The 15,797-nt window shown below is 40.0% G+C and overlaps 1 protein-coding gene across 5 annotated transcripts in view; it reads left to right on the forward strand.

Moving 5' to 3' along the window:
• Positions 1-15,797, forward strand: part of dpy19l3 (dpy-19 like C-mannosyltransferase 3) — a 50,382-nt gene that overhangs the window by 22,379 nt on the left and 12,206 nt on the right. For 4 of the 5 annotated variants that reach the window (XM_072380987.1, XM_072380986.1, XM_072380988.1 and 1 more), the window contains 6 exons: positions 486-559; positions 4,076-4,234; positions 5,834-5,965; positions 8,790-8,901; positions 9,472-9,528; positions 9,840-9,922. In XM_072380987.1, the coding sequence (XP_072237088.1) occupies positions 486-559; positions 4,076-4,234; positions 5,834-5,965; positions 8,790-8,901; positions 9,472-9,528; positions 9,840-9,922 (617 nt within the window). The remainder of the gene's footprint in view (positions 1-485; positions 560-4,075; positions 4,235-5,833; positions 5,966-8,789; positions 8,902-9,471; positions 9,529-9,839; positions 9,923-15,797) is intronic. The other variant, XM_072380985.1, reaches the window with a different exon arrangement.

Here is a 15,797-nt window from a genome sequence, read left to right on the forward strand (position 1 = left end):
CTCCTCCTCCTCCTCTTCCTCCTCTCCTCCTCCTCCTCCTCCTCTCCTCCTCCTCTTCCTCCTCCCCTCCTCCTCCTCTACTCCTCCTCTTCCTTCTCCTCCCCTCCTCTCCTCTCCTCCTCCTCCTCCTCCTCTTCCTACTCCCCTCCTCTCCTCTCCTCCTCCTCCCCTTCCTCCTCCTCCCCTTCCTCTCCTCCTCCTCCTCTCCTCCTCTTCCTCCTCTCCTCCTCTTCCTCCTCTCCTCCTCCTCCTCTTCCTCCTCCTCCTCCTCCTCCCCTTCCTCCTCTCCTCTCCTCCTCCTCCCCTCCTCTCCTCCTCCTCCTCCTCCCCTCCTCTTCCTCCTCCCCTCCTCCTGCTTCTAAAACTTAGAACGATGATGCAACCTCACTGTATGATGACAGCTTCGGTTATTTACCTGTTTCTGAATCTGAGGCTGATCTTTAATCTGACAAGATGACCTTATCCTTGTGTGTGTTTGTTTACAGAAAGCACTTCAGCTCAGATCAGACGAACACATTTTTAAATTCATCAAGTCAAAGTTTGCCCTGGGGTCGACGAGGTATGAACACATAAACACATTTTTATTTTATTTATTGAAATGGTTCTGTTGAACAGTCTGACATCTGTCTTATAGAAGCAGATTTAATGCACGCACACATATATACATACTGTAGACTGTGCACCTGTGCAAAACTCTTAACTTGACCCAGAGTGACTGCATTATTCACGAAGCACTCGTGTCACAGCACCTGCAGTGTTAGTGTGTGTGAATAATAGATTGCAAGGTAACGCCACTAGACCTCCCATCGATCAGGTTGTGTTTGTGTGTTAACAACTCAGCCACCGGATAGCTGCTCCGGGGTGGCAGATAACACAGCTCCCGGTGCAATGCCACACAACTGGCCCTTCAATTATTCAGGAGAGTGTGGAAAATGCAAGGCTTACTCTGCTCTGTCTGCCTCGCCTTCTGTTCCTGTTTCTTTCTCTTGCTTTGACTTATTTTTTCTCCCCGTGCTCCTTTGTTTCGTCCCTTGAATCTTGCACTGCGTTTGCGTTATCTCAACCTGCAGTTCAGTATTTTTCACATGATTGTTTATCATAAGCATTATTGCCAATGCAAGGCACATTTAAAGAAAAAAACCACCAGATTTGTACTTTACAAACTATAAACAATGCTATATTGAAGTAATAAATTCAGTTGTGTCAAAATTATTTTCTCAGCTCTCTTCATGTCAAAAGCACATTTGTTTGTACATTGTTAGATGTATATTGGAAGTTTGGATATTTCAGAGCCTCAAAGCTGATTTCAATACCCAATTCCGCTTGTGCTTAATATTTCAGAGGCAAATATTATTCTTGTTATTCATGCACAAGCATTGTCTTTTGTATGCTGTCGGATCGAGGCGACATCGGACTTGCACAGTTACAAAATGAAGTGCTACGAATAAAGCCTCTGCCTTGGCTTGAATGCTGTATTGTCACGTCTTTCTTTGTTGTTATTTCAAACCCTCATTACCTCAGAGATTATACAGAAAAAAAAAGGAAAATGAATAAAGCACAGACAGTCAAACTTACAAGAATAGACACGAGCAATAACATAACTCAGTGGATGTCACTCTTATAAAGACGGGAAGCCATGTTCGGGACTCGCCTCATTCCAGTCTGTGTCTGTTTGTTTATACTTTTTAACATTAGATCTAGTGTATGTCCCTTTTATTTTAAATGTGGCTTGTCTTGGACGATCTCATTGTGAGCACTTAGAATACAGAAAGTCCAGGTGTTCTCGGTACACACTTGAGGAGGTTTATGTATTGCATCTCCTACTTATCACCAAAAGGTTTTTGCATGAATATGCATTTTTGTTCAAATTTGTGTGGGTCGACGCATGTATGGACGTTATTAGGCCACACACACTAAAAGACCGCCTCTACCCGCATGCATTTATGCACACACATTTCTGTTATTTTCAAATCGTTCTATCAAGTTATGACTGTATGACTTAGTCTGTATTGTATAGTAAGTAGTGAACCAGTCTAGGCAGAGTTTTCAGGGATTAAGTTTCCTTAATGATTCCCTTTCTACTTCAGATTTTTTAGTCAGACATTTTCTTGTTATAGCTTTTTTTACTAGCAGCCAACGTGACCTTAACCATTTACTCATCACAAGAATTGATTGATTGAGTAAATATTCCCCAAATATATTGTGTAGAAATCTTGTTTGATCTGAAAGCTCATTACTGAATCAACATCTTTCACTGTTTCAGTACAATAAGGCTAAATAGTTGGACCTTCCCACAGGATGTGAAAGTGACCCACGTGCAGGTCTCCACACATCATCCAGCACTGCTCAGAACTTGGCAGACCCTTATACATTTGTTTTATTTTAGGGTAATTAATGAATATCACATTTGAAATACCATGGGTCATATTGAGAGAGTACACCCATAATTAAAAATCATCTGGCCCTTTTTATTGAACAAAAACAAGGCAAAACTGCAGAAGCTAAATGTGGAAAGACTTCAATCAGAATTTAAAAGGTTACAGCCAGGCTGGAGCAACCTCAAAATCAAGGTCAGACCATGCAATGCTCAGTTAGCATGTTCAGTGTCAGAGTTCTTGGCAGTACAATTAGAAAAAGACTGCACAGGTACAGCTTGTTTGGAAGGGTTGCCCGAAGAAAGCTTCTTCTTTCTGAAAAGAACACGCTTGTGTGCAAAGATGCATCAAAGTTGCTTGAAAAATAAGAGAGCAAGGAGGAGTACAGTAAAAAAAGCTAGAAAGTGAACTCCAGCAAAACAACGTGAGAGATGTGTGTTCAGGGATGAAAAAGATCACAGGCTTCAAGGTGAAGGGGATCAGACACATGGTAGCCTGGACAGAGCCATTGAGCTGATCGTTTTTTTTTTTTCAGTAGGTGCAGTTCATGCTCCCAACAGCAAAACCTCTGCTCTGTAATGTCCCCCTGCACCTAATTCATGGATCTTAGCACAGCCTGACCAACATCTCCCCCCACAGAGACCCCCTCTGCCTCTCCCTCCAGCTTGTATGTCTCCAGCAGCCAGGTGAAGGAGCAGCTGGAGAGACTGAACCGAAACAAGTCTGCAGTTGTTCAGTTCAGGTCTTCAGTATCCTGGCGCCATATGGAATTCTATAATACCTCTTCAACCTTAGCTTGGGGTCAGAAAAAAGTTCTACTGCGTGGATGACATCCTGGCTCGTCCCGGTACCGGTAGTTCTCATCCATCTGCCCGCAGTGGCAACAGACCAGTCCCACACCATGACTGTCCTGGAGAGGCTGTTACTGTCTTAAACACTCAGTTGACTACAGTTCCGGGGTGTTATGGAAAGCAGGCTGAGGGAATGGGTTGACCCCTTTGTGCCATTGTGTGGGAATAATCATTTAATTTGAATGTGAACGAAAAAAAGAGACAATTGTGGATTTTAGGAGACCCAGAAATAAGCCAAACACTATTTCTGAGAAAAGGTGCACTTGGTTGAGGACTTCAGACCAGACTGTACTTTTTAAGGAAGCTTGGTTTCTTCCGTGTCTGCACCAAAATGTCTCCTCTCTCTGATGGAGAGTACAACTCTCTTTTGGAGCCATCTCTTCGGGCCGCAGCATCAGATTCAATGATGCAAAGAGGCTGAACAAACTAATAAAGAAGGCTGGCTCTTATACCACAAAGGCTGCTGTGGAGCCCCTGAAGCTAATTGTGCAGAATGATGCACAAGGCTTCTGAATATTTGTTGCTGAATATTTGTACTATATACTTCTTACCTGCTTATTATGGCATTTTGAATTTTCACATATTTGTCGATAAATGTATTCCATGTCTGTGTAAGTTTAACACATCCCCTCTTTAATTCATATATTTGTTCCTGAAGAACATGAGCTAAAGAAACTATAGATGTAAAAAAAAATTATGTTGTGTTGGTTTAAGCGACTAACTAGTAAGTTTACTCCCTTCTCCCTTTGTCACCTTTCTTATCCATGCTTCTCTGCTTTTTAATTGTGCTCCCCCGCTTGCCCGTGCCATCCCTCTCTTTTCTTCCTCATTTCACCTCTCCTCCTACAGGGACTTTGATGCTAGTCTGTATCTGTGTGAGGAGGCCTTTGGCCTGTTGCCCCTGGACACACTGGAGCGCCTGGCTGGTACCCTGCTGTTGTACCCCTACATTTTCACCCTGCTGCTGCTGAGTGGCATTCTAGCGGTGGCGGCACTGAAGAACCTGAGGTATGTCATGGCTAAATATGACCGTTAAAAGGGAGAATCTAGCAGGAGGAGAATGTGACCTTTGTTTGAGATGAAATGTCCCAACAGAATATTGAAAAGAGGCATCAACCTCTGTCATGAAATACTAAATCAATAAATGTTGTCATTAAGGCATCATTAGCCAGTTTCACTCTTTCAGTATTCGAATATTGATGTAACTTGTTTCATTGGTCATTGTGGCAACTCAGTTATTTGTCTTATAGGACTGTAAACATTTTCTCCAAAGGGTTTCTTCTTTGTTCATGTGGTCACAATTGAGCTTGAATGTTTCGATTTTAGACTTATTTCTTTGTCAGCAGCCTCTTAGTCCATGGAAAAGTAGATGTTTCTTGACTGTAGGCAGTGACATTAGCGTTGCAGCAGTTCCCTGTTCATGGCAGACCTGGACTTTGGTGGTTCTTGGGTTGTTCCTTATCATACAGGTAAGGGCGACAGTTCCTCATAAAAACCTACGTTCGAGTCCAGCTGCTGATGAGCTTGGAGTCAGTGGTTCTTAAATTGCACAAAGAGACACTTTTGAGACTGTAATGAAGTTATTGAATGATGCTCTTTGCAGAAAGTGCTGACTTTCAGGGTAATTTGTTTTTTAAATATTTAAGTCCAATTTTGAACTTCAGGTGACAGGGGTGTTGGATCATCAGTGAGAGCGAGCTGAAGGGGTTCCCTCTGACACGTTGCTTTCAGGAAACGTGGGAACCGCGACACCTTGTTTGAAACCTCTTATACGCTGTATTAACTGTTGCGACTGCTGACCGATTGGTCAGCGTTCAACCTTCAGGTGCTCAGGCTTCCTACCAGCCCAATGACACACATGTTGGGTTGATTGCAGATTGTAAATTGACGCTGGGCGTTGGTAGAGTAAAGCTGGTATTGTGAATTGATGGTCAGAGGAGTTATTGAAGTGAATGTACATATAAAGTGTCAGACCTTGCAGAAAATAAAAAGATTTTTAGCTTAGAAGAGGAGAGCAGGATGGTTATCAAGTGGATATAACCTAATCTGGTCATCACCATCTCTGTGTCTTTGCTTTGTATGTTGATTCATGCTCCGGAAAACAGAATATTCTACCTGCTGCCTCTTAAAGCTTAATTTGCCTGCGGTGTAAGGTGAGGGACTGCATTGAAATAATCACATTATCATTTCAACTCACCCTCTGCTGTTGAATGGCTGGAATACTAACCTCATAGAACAAAGCACTATTTGCCAATTCAAGAATTAGTTTAATCCAGTTCACCCCACCTCGCGTAGTAGGAAGAGCCAGATTTGATTTATATTCAAATGGAAGATGGTGTCCATCTGACTCAGCGCAGGAGGCCAAATCGTGGGAGGAACATCATTGCCTTCAGGCCTTTGCCTGTTTGTCTGTGTGCTGACTTCTGGAGACAGAAATGGTTGCAGCTGTGAATCATTACATGTCCACTTGTGTGCAAACAGCAAATTAAATCTGAATAGTATGAATAATAGAAAATCCACCCACCCCCTGTCTCTTCTCTCAAGCGTCTCGCTATAATGTTTTATGTACCACTGTTGTTTTTTGTATCACTGTCTTCTGTCCCTCAGCAGGGCTAAAGGAGGTTCAGCAGAGGAGAAGAAAGGAGCTGCAGATGGACAAGTGGATCCTTTTCGTCCAGATTTGGCCTATAATCTGTTGCACACACTGCTCTATGGCCTCCTGGCTTTCAGTACTATGAGGTTAGAATATAATTGTAGCATGTCATAGCAGCTTTTTAAATGAACTTTTTCTTTAATAACATAAGTACCCTTTAAATACATTTCAGCCCTCAGCAGTAAGCTTCATCCCCACAGAGCCTTTTTTGAGAAAGTGATATTACTCAAAGTAGATAAAGTAGATGAAATGGTGGATGAGATGGATGGTTCAAACTCTAGCCAACATTGTTTAATATTATACAATTTAAAACACAAAAGCATTGATACATGTTGTACTTTGTACTAAACAAGGGCTATCAAGAAACTAACTAAAATCTCTTGGTAAGCCATTTTTTTCAGTTTCAACCATATTCTAAGCATTTTTTTAAAGAATGACTCCTTGATTTCAGGCAGCAGGAACATAAAAATGGAATTTCCTTTTTTAACAGAAAAAACATTGAAGGTCAATTGTGTCACACTTGAGTCACATTTCATCGGCTCCAGCTAACAAGCTAGGAAAGCCAACCAGCAGTAGCTGGCTTGTCCAAAAAAAAAAACAAAAAAAAAAAACTGGCTGTAGTTATCTCATTAAAGAGTGAACATAATTGGTTGAAAATCATTTGTGTGTGTAGTGACGCTTTTATTATGAGAGACTCGGCGACTATTTTCACCCAAACTCCGACTTGAAATTAAAATGAAGTTCAGCCAAACTTTAAGGTCTAATTTAGCGAACATTCTCCACAACAGGGGCTCAAAAAGGTTGAAAAAACTCTGTCACTTTACAAGATGTTTGTCTGGATTGTGCTTAAACCTGCAGCTGTAAGTCAATAGGTTTAAAAGCAGCTGTATTTACACAGTTTAGTGCTGGCTTTCCTTTTCTGCAGCCTTTGCAAAACCTTAAAAAAAACCTCCTCAAACTCTATTCGTACTTCTCTCCTTTTGTTGCTTTTCTTTTTTTTTTTACAAAGTTTTGATAATTGGCTTAAGACATTTGCATGTTTTTTTGCATTACTACAAGCTCCTAAGTGTCACACGACGTCACTGATTCACTTTTTTCTGCTTTTTCACTTCTGTTATGTGAAGCACAATATTCCCAGAGCTGAATCCAAACTTTCACTTTTTCATTTGTCAAATGGTTTTGATTGTGAGCACCATTAGTAAGTTTCCCAAGCCTTGTGCAGATACAGTTTACATTGTTTTTACACACCGTGGAAGCAGAATCGCCTCCTCGGTCAGGAGTGCTGAGGAAATCTTTTTTTTCAATTCTTTTTCCTGTTTTTAAAATGAACCTACAGTTACTCATTCGAAATCATCACAAAAATGGCGATGAAGTGTTTTTAACGGTTTACATTAGTGGCTTGATTTGAACTGGACTATTCACTTCCAATAGAGCAGTTCAGCTCATGATCAAACTCTGCAGTGCCCTGATAAGGAGCCATTCATTTGAATCAGGTGTGGTGGAGGAGGGAAACATCAAAAACACGCTGGGCAGTGGGTCATGAGGACCGGAATTGAGAAACACTGCTATAGAGAGTGCAGTGATGAATCTGAAACTGCTTGTCTTTTGCCAACTGCTAAAATGTTTATATTGCAACATTCTATCTGGCTCAGACAGAGAATTTTGTTCTGAAGAACTGCTATTTTGAGAAAAAACATAAACCCCAAGTTTACAGCTTTGCCACTCTTAGCACCACACGACTTTCCAGCCCACACTAGTGTGACTACATGTATATTTTTTTGTCACTTTGTTTTCTTCAAATACTCCTTTCTAATTTTGTATTGGATATAAGGGTTGATGTGTGTTTTCCTGTCATTTGGAAACCTGTAGTACAAAGAGTTGAGTTTTGGTTTACAGAGTTACATTTTCAGAAACAAGACTGCTTTTGGAGGAGTAAAATATTTAACTAGAGTGAAAGCTATGGATGCCGCAGTTGGTTAGAGAAAAATACAATTGTAAGTAGTTTTCCGCTTCATCCAGCTATGTTAAATTTCAATGAACTCCTGGCTCTGAACATTCAGCCCATTCTTTTTGATGGGTATTTTTTTCTGATGAATTTTTCATTAGTTTGGAAGCGGTACAATGTACATATGACCAAAGGCATTGCAGTCGTCAGACAAACAAGTCAGTTATTTTGGTGTTTGAACCACATTTTGATGCAAAAGTTGTGTGGAATCAATGGAAAAATGCGACCCTGAATGTGATCACATTTCTATTAATAAGGTTTTGAGTTTAGTGGGGTGAAATTTTTTTATTTATTTTCTGTATGGAAATATTGCATATTTAGTACTTGTGCTGGGCAGGATTTGGAATAGCTATAATAGAATGTGCTATAGTACAATAAATGCATTGAATTCCTGTCATGGTGGGCATTTTAAGACACTGACTGAACTCTCACTAATGAAGGTTTTAACACTGCACAGGCCAGGTAGGGGGAAAACTACCTCATCTGATGTCAGCACTTTCTCTAAAATGCTTATTAATAGTGAAAAGGACAAAAGTGCAAAAAGCCATTTGTTTCTGTCAGACAGCCCCTTGCATTAAAGAAAAGAACTGAGATTTAGGCTGCATTTCTCTTTGGCTCTTCCTCCCTCACTGTACCTGCCAGTTTAATTTTCTTGTAATTTGTTTGGAAGTCTGTTGTAGAAAGCATGCAAAAGCTCATACTTTGGATCAGCACTTAAAGAATACTATGTTTAAGGATGTTAAATCTAGCCCCTTTGAAACCACTTCTTTTCTGTTTAACTGAGAGTCGCTGTAAAACCTGTCTGTCATTTAAAAACTGAGACTTTTTTCTGTACACTGTTTGCTAAAGGTGAGACACCAAGACCCCTCAATATTGTTTCTTTCTCCCCTTTTTCTGTTTCCCAGAATGAAGTATCTGTGGACCGGCCATATGTGTGCAGTCGCAGCTTATGGTGTATGCGGGACTGAGTTGTGGGCTCTGCTTTTCAACATTCTACGTTGCAACACTAAAACTCTGGTAGGGGCTTATGACTGCACCTCCAGCCCCAAATCTCTCAACCTGTTTAGCTTTCCTTGTGTTCTTTTTAACTGTGAAAACTAAATTCAACCATATTGAATTGAGGTTGCTCAAATCGATATGGTTGGTATTATTATTGATGAAAATCCCCTCATTGAGCTCAGCTCTACAGGGTACTGACTTTCCTTTACATGACTTCCTATGAATACAAATTTTTTGTTCACTCTGTGTTGGATGTGTAAATGGGAAACTGTTTTCAACCTTGTATAATAACATTACATGCTGCATACAATTAAAAATGATGGATGATTCCCTGGTTTGATGTGAAGCTGAATCATTATGTCGCCTCTTCCCTGGACATTTCTCGTGAAGCCACTAGGTGTCAGTGTGGTCATAACATGACAGCAGAATGGATCAGATAAATGATAGTTGGAAGCAAAGCTGCCCTGTGTCTTCTCTTTGTGTTATCTCGATTTGTACTCATCTTCTCGACTCTCAGATTTAGTCTACCTTACAAAGATTCATATTATTTAAATTCATTATAGTTGTTTGTTTCCTCTCTTTTTGCAGTTGAGGCTTGTCAGATACGGTGCACCTCTGCTGATGATCGGTTGCCTTTATTACAAGGTATGCCATCTTCTTGATGGTTGATGTTCATTGCTGTATTGGCAGTCTGATTACTGACCTGGGGTCAGTTTGCATCAACAATAACAAATGCTGTAAAAGAAGGCAGGTGGCCCAAATTGAAGTTGGTGAGGAAAATTATATGCAGCAGTTGGTTTGCTGAGAATTCTAAATGGCTGCCTCATACCCTGTTACCTTCAGTGCAGTTATGAGAAGTTGTTTAAGATGGACCAGTAAGATTAATTCTCTAGTTTGGTGAAATGAAAGCAAACACAAGGTTTTCCTTAACTTTTGTTCTTCTTTCACCGCCTTAGTTCTGGCCTAAACTGATGGAGGAGTTATCGGAGCTGAGGGAGTTCTACGATCCAGAAACTGTGGAACTCATGACCTGGATTAGGTACATACACACGTGCTTAAATGTTGTCCCACACAAATCTAGGGCACCCATTATATTGATGCAAATTTGATTAGCTTGTTCGGTAGATCAAGCTTCACTTTGCCTGATGTCCTTGATTAGTCTGTGTATGTGTGTGCGTGTCTAGCTGTGCTTGTTTGTAGGGGAGTCTGACTGATGAGTGATGAGAGCCGATGGGTCACCATGAATAAGACATGGGGGTGCTGGAAAGAACCCAGCTGTTGGCGGAGCTCTAACCCACCTCGGGGTCTCTGGGGCTGCGCTTTCAATTGAGAGCATCAGTCTGATGGGAGCAGAAATAGAGCTGTGATTTTCAATGGCTTCGCACTGTTGTTGTTGTATGTGGTTTTGAGTCCCCCCCCCCCGACACCTCCGTGATGAGGTTGCACAGGAAATAAAGATTTTATACAAATCCTTTGAAGGAATTTAAAATTGGGTGAAAAATATATTCTTCAAATCCTTTTTTTAAAGTGTCTTTTCAGCTATGAAACAACATTTAGCAGATCTGTGTTAATTAAGCCCGACCACATCATTTCTAGATAAATTAAAAATATTATAAAAATATTGAAATTTTATATTTCTCTTTACGTTACAAAATTGTTAAAAATTATTAAAGTAATTTGAACATTCAGTGGAAAAAAAAAAACATCCCAAAATGATTAGATTGAGTTTTGAGCACCGAACTTTATTCAGACGTTAACGTGAGAAATGAGTCGAGCTTTATGTTTAGAAGGTCTTATGAAGGTCTTATTGAACCAAACTTCAAATGATTTGATGGGTTGTTTTGGAAGGATCATAGACCGTCACATCACATTTTGATAATTGACGAAAACACACAACATTCAAATCACTTCAGGTCCTTCTGGTAGGTGATCCCTGTAGTTTACTCACACTCTGAATAAGTGATAGTTTAATGCTTCTTATTTCCATCCCATCATCATCAGTGTGATGACTTTAAGTGGACCATTTACAGTTTTTAAGAAATTAATTTTGATCTAATCCATTAAGACGGAAAACGGAATGGCATACAGAGAGGATGATGGATATTGAGATGGTGAAGGAAGAGAGGTCTGGATTGTGAATTTATCTGTGTGTGTGTGTGTGTGACATAAGTTCCCTTCTCTCCACAGCTAATCCCATCAGGCTCTGAGGATTAGGGGGGCTGCCTATCACTTAACTTGGTTGGAGCTGAGAGCAGGGTGGAGCGCTAAGCTTCTTGCTGCTGTGCTAATTACATTCCAGATGAAAGTGTTAAAATGAGGAAGGGGGCTCATATTACATTTCATTCTCCAGGTAACTGAAACTGAGGCTGTTTAGTTTTATATGAAAGGTTGATGGTGGATTCTCAGGCCGTTTAATAATAAGAACAAGGACAGATTCATGCAAATAGCAGACATTATATTTTATGACCAGCTGGTGTGTTTATGTAAAGCTGTTCGGGACTCATTGTGGTAATTCTAGCTGCAGGGGATGTAATTTGGATCTTTATTGAAATGAGAAGAAAAAATATAGATTGATTCAGAAAGGCTGAAATGTCTTCAGTGAGGATTTTCTCATTTCTTCTCAAATGTCTCATTTTTACAATATTTCAAGTCAGAATGAGGATTAGATTAGGGAGAGGATGGAGATGTTTGATAAAATGGATTTTGAGATTAGATTATTAGATCAGTGGTAAAACGGTCCTCATATAAGCTAATGATTTGTGCCCTTGGCTCTTAACAGAACAGAAATGTGAGTTAAAACAGGTTGATGAGGGGATTATCATAATTCTCTTGACATTCTTTAATAAGCTGTGTCTTTACAGATTAAAGGAACTAAGTTGTAGGATAACATGACGATAGCTTGGAAGAGTTTATCTGTAATTCACATAACCGTAACTCACACGTTTCTCATTGATAACAGCAGTGGCTCAGCTGTAGGCTGATGCTCTATTCTAAATGGACAGCCAACAAATCAATAGGAATGGCTCGTTGTTCAACTGCCTCCAAGTCTGAGTTATAGTTTTTATAGTGCAGATTTGAAGTTCCACTGGAGCCCTGTTTCTTCCTGAACCCACTTCTTCTTCCTTTTGTCAGATTCACATTTGCACAGTTGTGTTTTCATGAAAGCAGTGCTGCTAAAAAATTATTTTGTAGTTATTTGCTTTTCTGCTTGATATGAACTCAGTGTTAGGCACAGTGCATTTGAGGCTTTGAATTTGTTAACAGGTACAGCACAGAGAGGAGTAGCTTAAGCTCAGGCACAAGTTTGATATACACTGCTGATTCGAGGACAGACAGGGCTCAGCGCTGTCGCCACCCTGCTCGCTGCAGGTCACTGCAGGCTGCTGCCAGAGAAGCGAACAAAGCTCACAGCATGTTTCACACTCAGGGGCTTTGATGTCTTTCATTCTGCATGTTAAGAGTTTGGAAGTTACAATTGCAATAAGACTTTGATTTTGATGTCAATTTCATGACTCCACGTGAGTCAGAAATACACACAACCATGCGGTCGGCTCTTCTTTTAGTTTTCTCCCATGAAACGGCACTCATCATACATATTCCACCAAATACAGAAGCTTTCTGACAGCACTACACTGCTGTGAATCTGATGTTCAGTAGTCTTGTGTAATATATATATTTTTAAACATTCCTGGGCATGTTTTCTTTTTCCTACACCCCCATCTCACGCATGTCCAATCACTCCCACCCCTCTGGGTTAAGATATTCAGTGTGCTTTTGAGAATTATGAAGGCTGCAGTGGAAATTATTAATGAGAGCTTTGACAGCAGTTTTGCTGCAGATTCAGGAGGCTCATCTGACTACTCAGCATGGAGAGCCAATCAGAGAAGGAAGAGGCTCCCCTGTTCAAGTCAGCATATCTAAGTGAAAAAAATTTAGTTTATATATCAGGTCCGCTTGCACAAGAAAACTAGTTATTTGTCAGTGACGACCACTTGGACCATGAGCAGAATCAGGCCTCTATGCATAATGTTGGTTGGGTCTAGGCAACGAAATTCTAGCTCAAAGTAAAACACAATAGATTTGATCACCTAATGGTGTTGTTGGTTTAACAGTTAGGATATAATTTCAAAAGAAATGCTTGTTTTATTTTAATATAAATTCAAATCACAAAATACTTTTGGTTTTATCATACAGTGTGAGGTAGAGCAGCGCTTCTATGGGAACACACCACAGCTGACAAAATCATTTTGCCACCCTGACATGCACCTCAGCATCAACTTCCACGATAGAGAGCAAGTAGAGAGCACAGACATTTTGGCTTGAATGTTTTCCTTACTGTAAACCAATGCATCGCATTTCAAGGAACTCTATGAGAGATGTATAGATGTATCAGCCTATGATTGGTATCAGTTGATATTCAGCTTGTCGATAACAATCAACACATCAGCAAATAGGATAACAACAGTCAATAGCAGTGACTGATATTTATCTGTGCATGGGGGGTGCATTGAATTTGCCTTAAAAAACTGGTAAGGTCTTAATTTTGTTGGGCATAATAATGTTTCTTGTTGGGCCATGTAAGCATTGAGTCATTGAGTTGGCAGTGCTTCAGCGTGCAAAGAAGTACTTTGAACAGTTGACTCTTTTATAAAAAGATATGTTTTTGAAATGGTGTTTTCTGTAGTATTTCTATAAAAGCTGTGCTCATTCATGGATAGTGTGGGATGAAAAACTTTTTCTTTTTTTGATAAATCCTACTTTGTAGTTTTCTGACATTGAAGGGACAAAAAACAGGACCAAAACAATCATAATCTGCCAAATTATCTTGAACATCGGTGTCTCCACGGAAACATTCTTCCCTTGTGGCTGTGCCTGAAGTTTCCAGGTGAAGATCACTTAGCAAAGTAGCATCCTGATAATGGGAGAGAGAACATGAGCGTGAAGGTGACATAAGTCAGATGGTTATTTTAAGCAAAGATGAGCGCTCTCAGCATCAAATCCTGTCTAGACTGAAGGTTTCTGCAATTAAAGAAGTTCACCCTTACCTTGAAGTAGCTCTTCATTATTCAGTAAAATGCTCCCCCTTCTGCTTTGCATCTTTAATGATAATTAACCCAAAAATACTTTGGCAACAGGCAGCTGACAAGTTGCTGGCTTATTGCACATATAACTGATAATGTGTAGAAAATTCTGTGTTTGCTTTCCATATAGAGGTTATTATCAAAAAAGAGGTTTTTACAACAAAATGACCTTTTGCTCACGAGTCCATTTTAAGAGCCATTCTAATTTCTAAATTTATTGTATTGTATTTTGATAGATCTATTTGTCCAGATTCCTATGATCCATATAAGAGGGCAGAGTTTAATCGATAATGCCGCAGTACTAATAAAATGAATAAGAATATTTAGCCGCAACATCTTTTCTAGAGTAATTTTTTAAATGCTAAAGAGACAAGCAGATAATCTTATGTGTGTGTGTGTGTGTGTGTGTGTGTGTGTGTGGGGGGGGGGGGGGGCGTGCGTGCGTGCGTCTTTTTCAGTAAAATGATGGATGCAGACTACAACTGTTGCAACATGGTTTAAAGTCTTGTAAGAAGAACCATTAAAGGGTTTAAGCTGGCATCTGAGAAGATTCTGGCCTTTTTTCACTTGGAAAGGAGAGATTATTAAAAAGCTATAAAGTGTGCTTATTTTAAGTGCTTGTACTTATAACCCATTCTGCCATTTTTATGGCAAGGCCAATCGCATTTGTTCATTCTGTCTAGAAAAAAGGTTAAGTTACTAACTCACAATGTATCTCCTGTAAATTCTGGTCCAGCATTAATGGGGTTTCAGTCTTTTTCCTTCTCTTGTTTTGTGGATCTGTGTCCATCTGTCTGTGTAATTAAAACAAATCACTTCCAATCCATTCTTAGGAAACATGTGCCACTACTAATTTGTCTATCAATCTTTCAATGAAAATCAATTTTCTTCCTTCCCTCTTGTCTGGCCCCCGTTCCTTGTCATGCTTTAAATAATCTAAGTTAGAAGCATTTGTCCTCCTCCATGAATAAGTAAGGTGCAGTGTCTCTGATCTGTGCTTGTGTGTGTGTGTCCAGTGGTAGTTCAGAGAAACTCAGACTAGTGCAATGTCCTTGACTGAACTACACACCTTTCAATCAGAAATAAGACTTGAGTGGAGAATGTCTGGTCTTGTATATGTGGCCTATAATAACACTCCTAATCACTCTTTGAATCTCACCATTAGTCATCATCGTGATTACCACTCAGAATCACTTAGCTCTGGTGATGCATGAATCTTAACTCTTTGCAGGTGGAACAAAATGTCCATGTAAAACAAATTAGATGTTTTATGCATTTGAAGTAACCATGAAGAAAAACAGCTACTCAGATGAGTAATGTTACAGACCCTGCACACCAGCACTGGTGTGTATATGAATGTTAAACCCTCTGTCATGGTTCAATCAGGTGAAGTTACCAAACACCATGCGATTATATCAACACACATTATTTACGTATAGGAGTTAATACATTTTATTAATATGTTCCTATTCTCTGGCATTTTATAGTGAAAAAAAAAAGTTGGAGTCTAATTCAATAATCCAGTCCATTCAGTTTAATACAGTTCAGTCCTCCTCAGTATAATTAGGCTGCTTTTTAAAAAGTAGCTGTGCTTAGGAAACTAACAGATTGCATTGATTCTTCTCTTACATTCAATCCCTTTCCATTAGCATGCATGGAGGAAGAGCAGTCGCCCACCAATCGGAAGGTCGGTGGTTCGACTCTGGCTTCCCCAGGATACATGTCGAAGCGTCCTTGGGCAAGACACTGAACCCCACGTTGCTCCCCCAGTGTATCATTGGGGGTATGAATGTGTGTGAATGCTTAGAAAGCACGTAGTTATATCCTAAGACG

The sequence above is a fragment of the Leuresthes tenuis genome, unplaced genomic scaffold (genome assembly GCF_036924035.1).
Source record: "Leuresthes tenuis unplaced genomic scaffold, fLeuTen1.0.hap1 SCAF_2, whole genome shotgun sequence".
In the NCBI taxonomy this organism is placed as follows: Eukaryota; Metazoa; Chordata; class Actinopteri; order Atheriniformes; family Atherinopsidae; genus Leuresthes; species Leuresthes tenuis.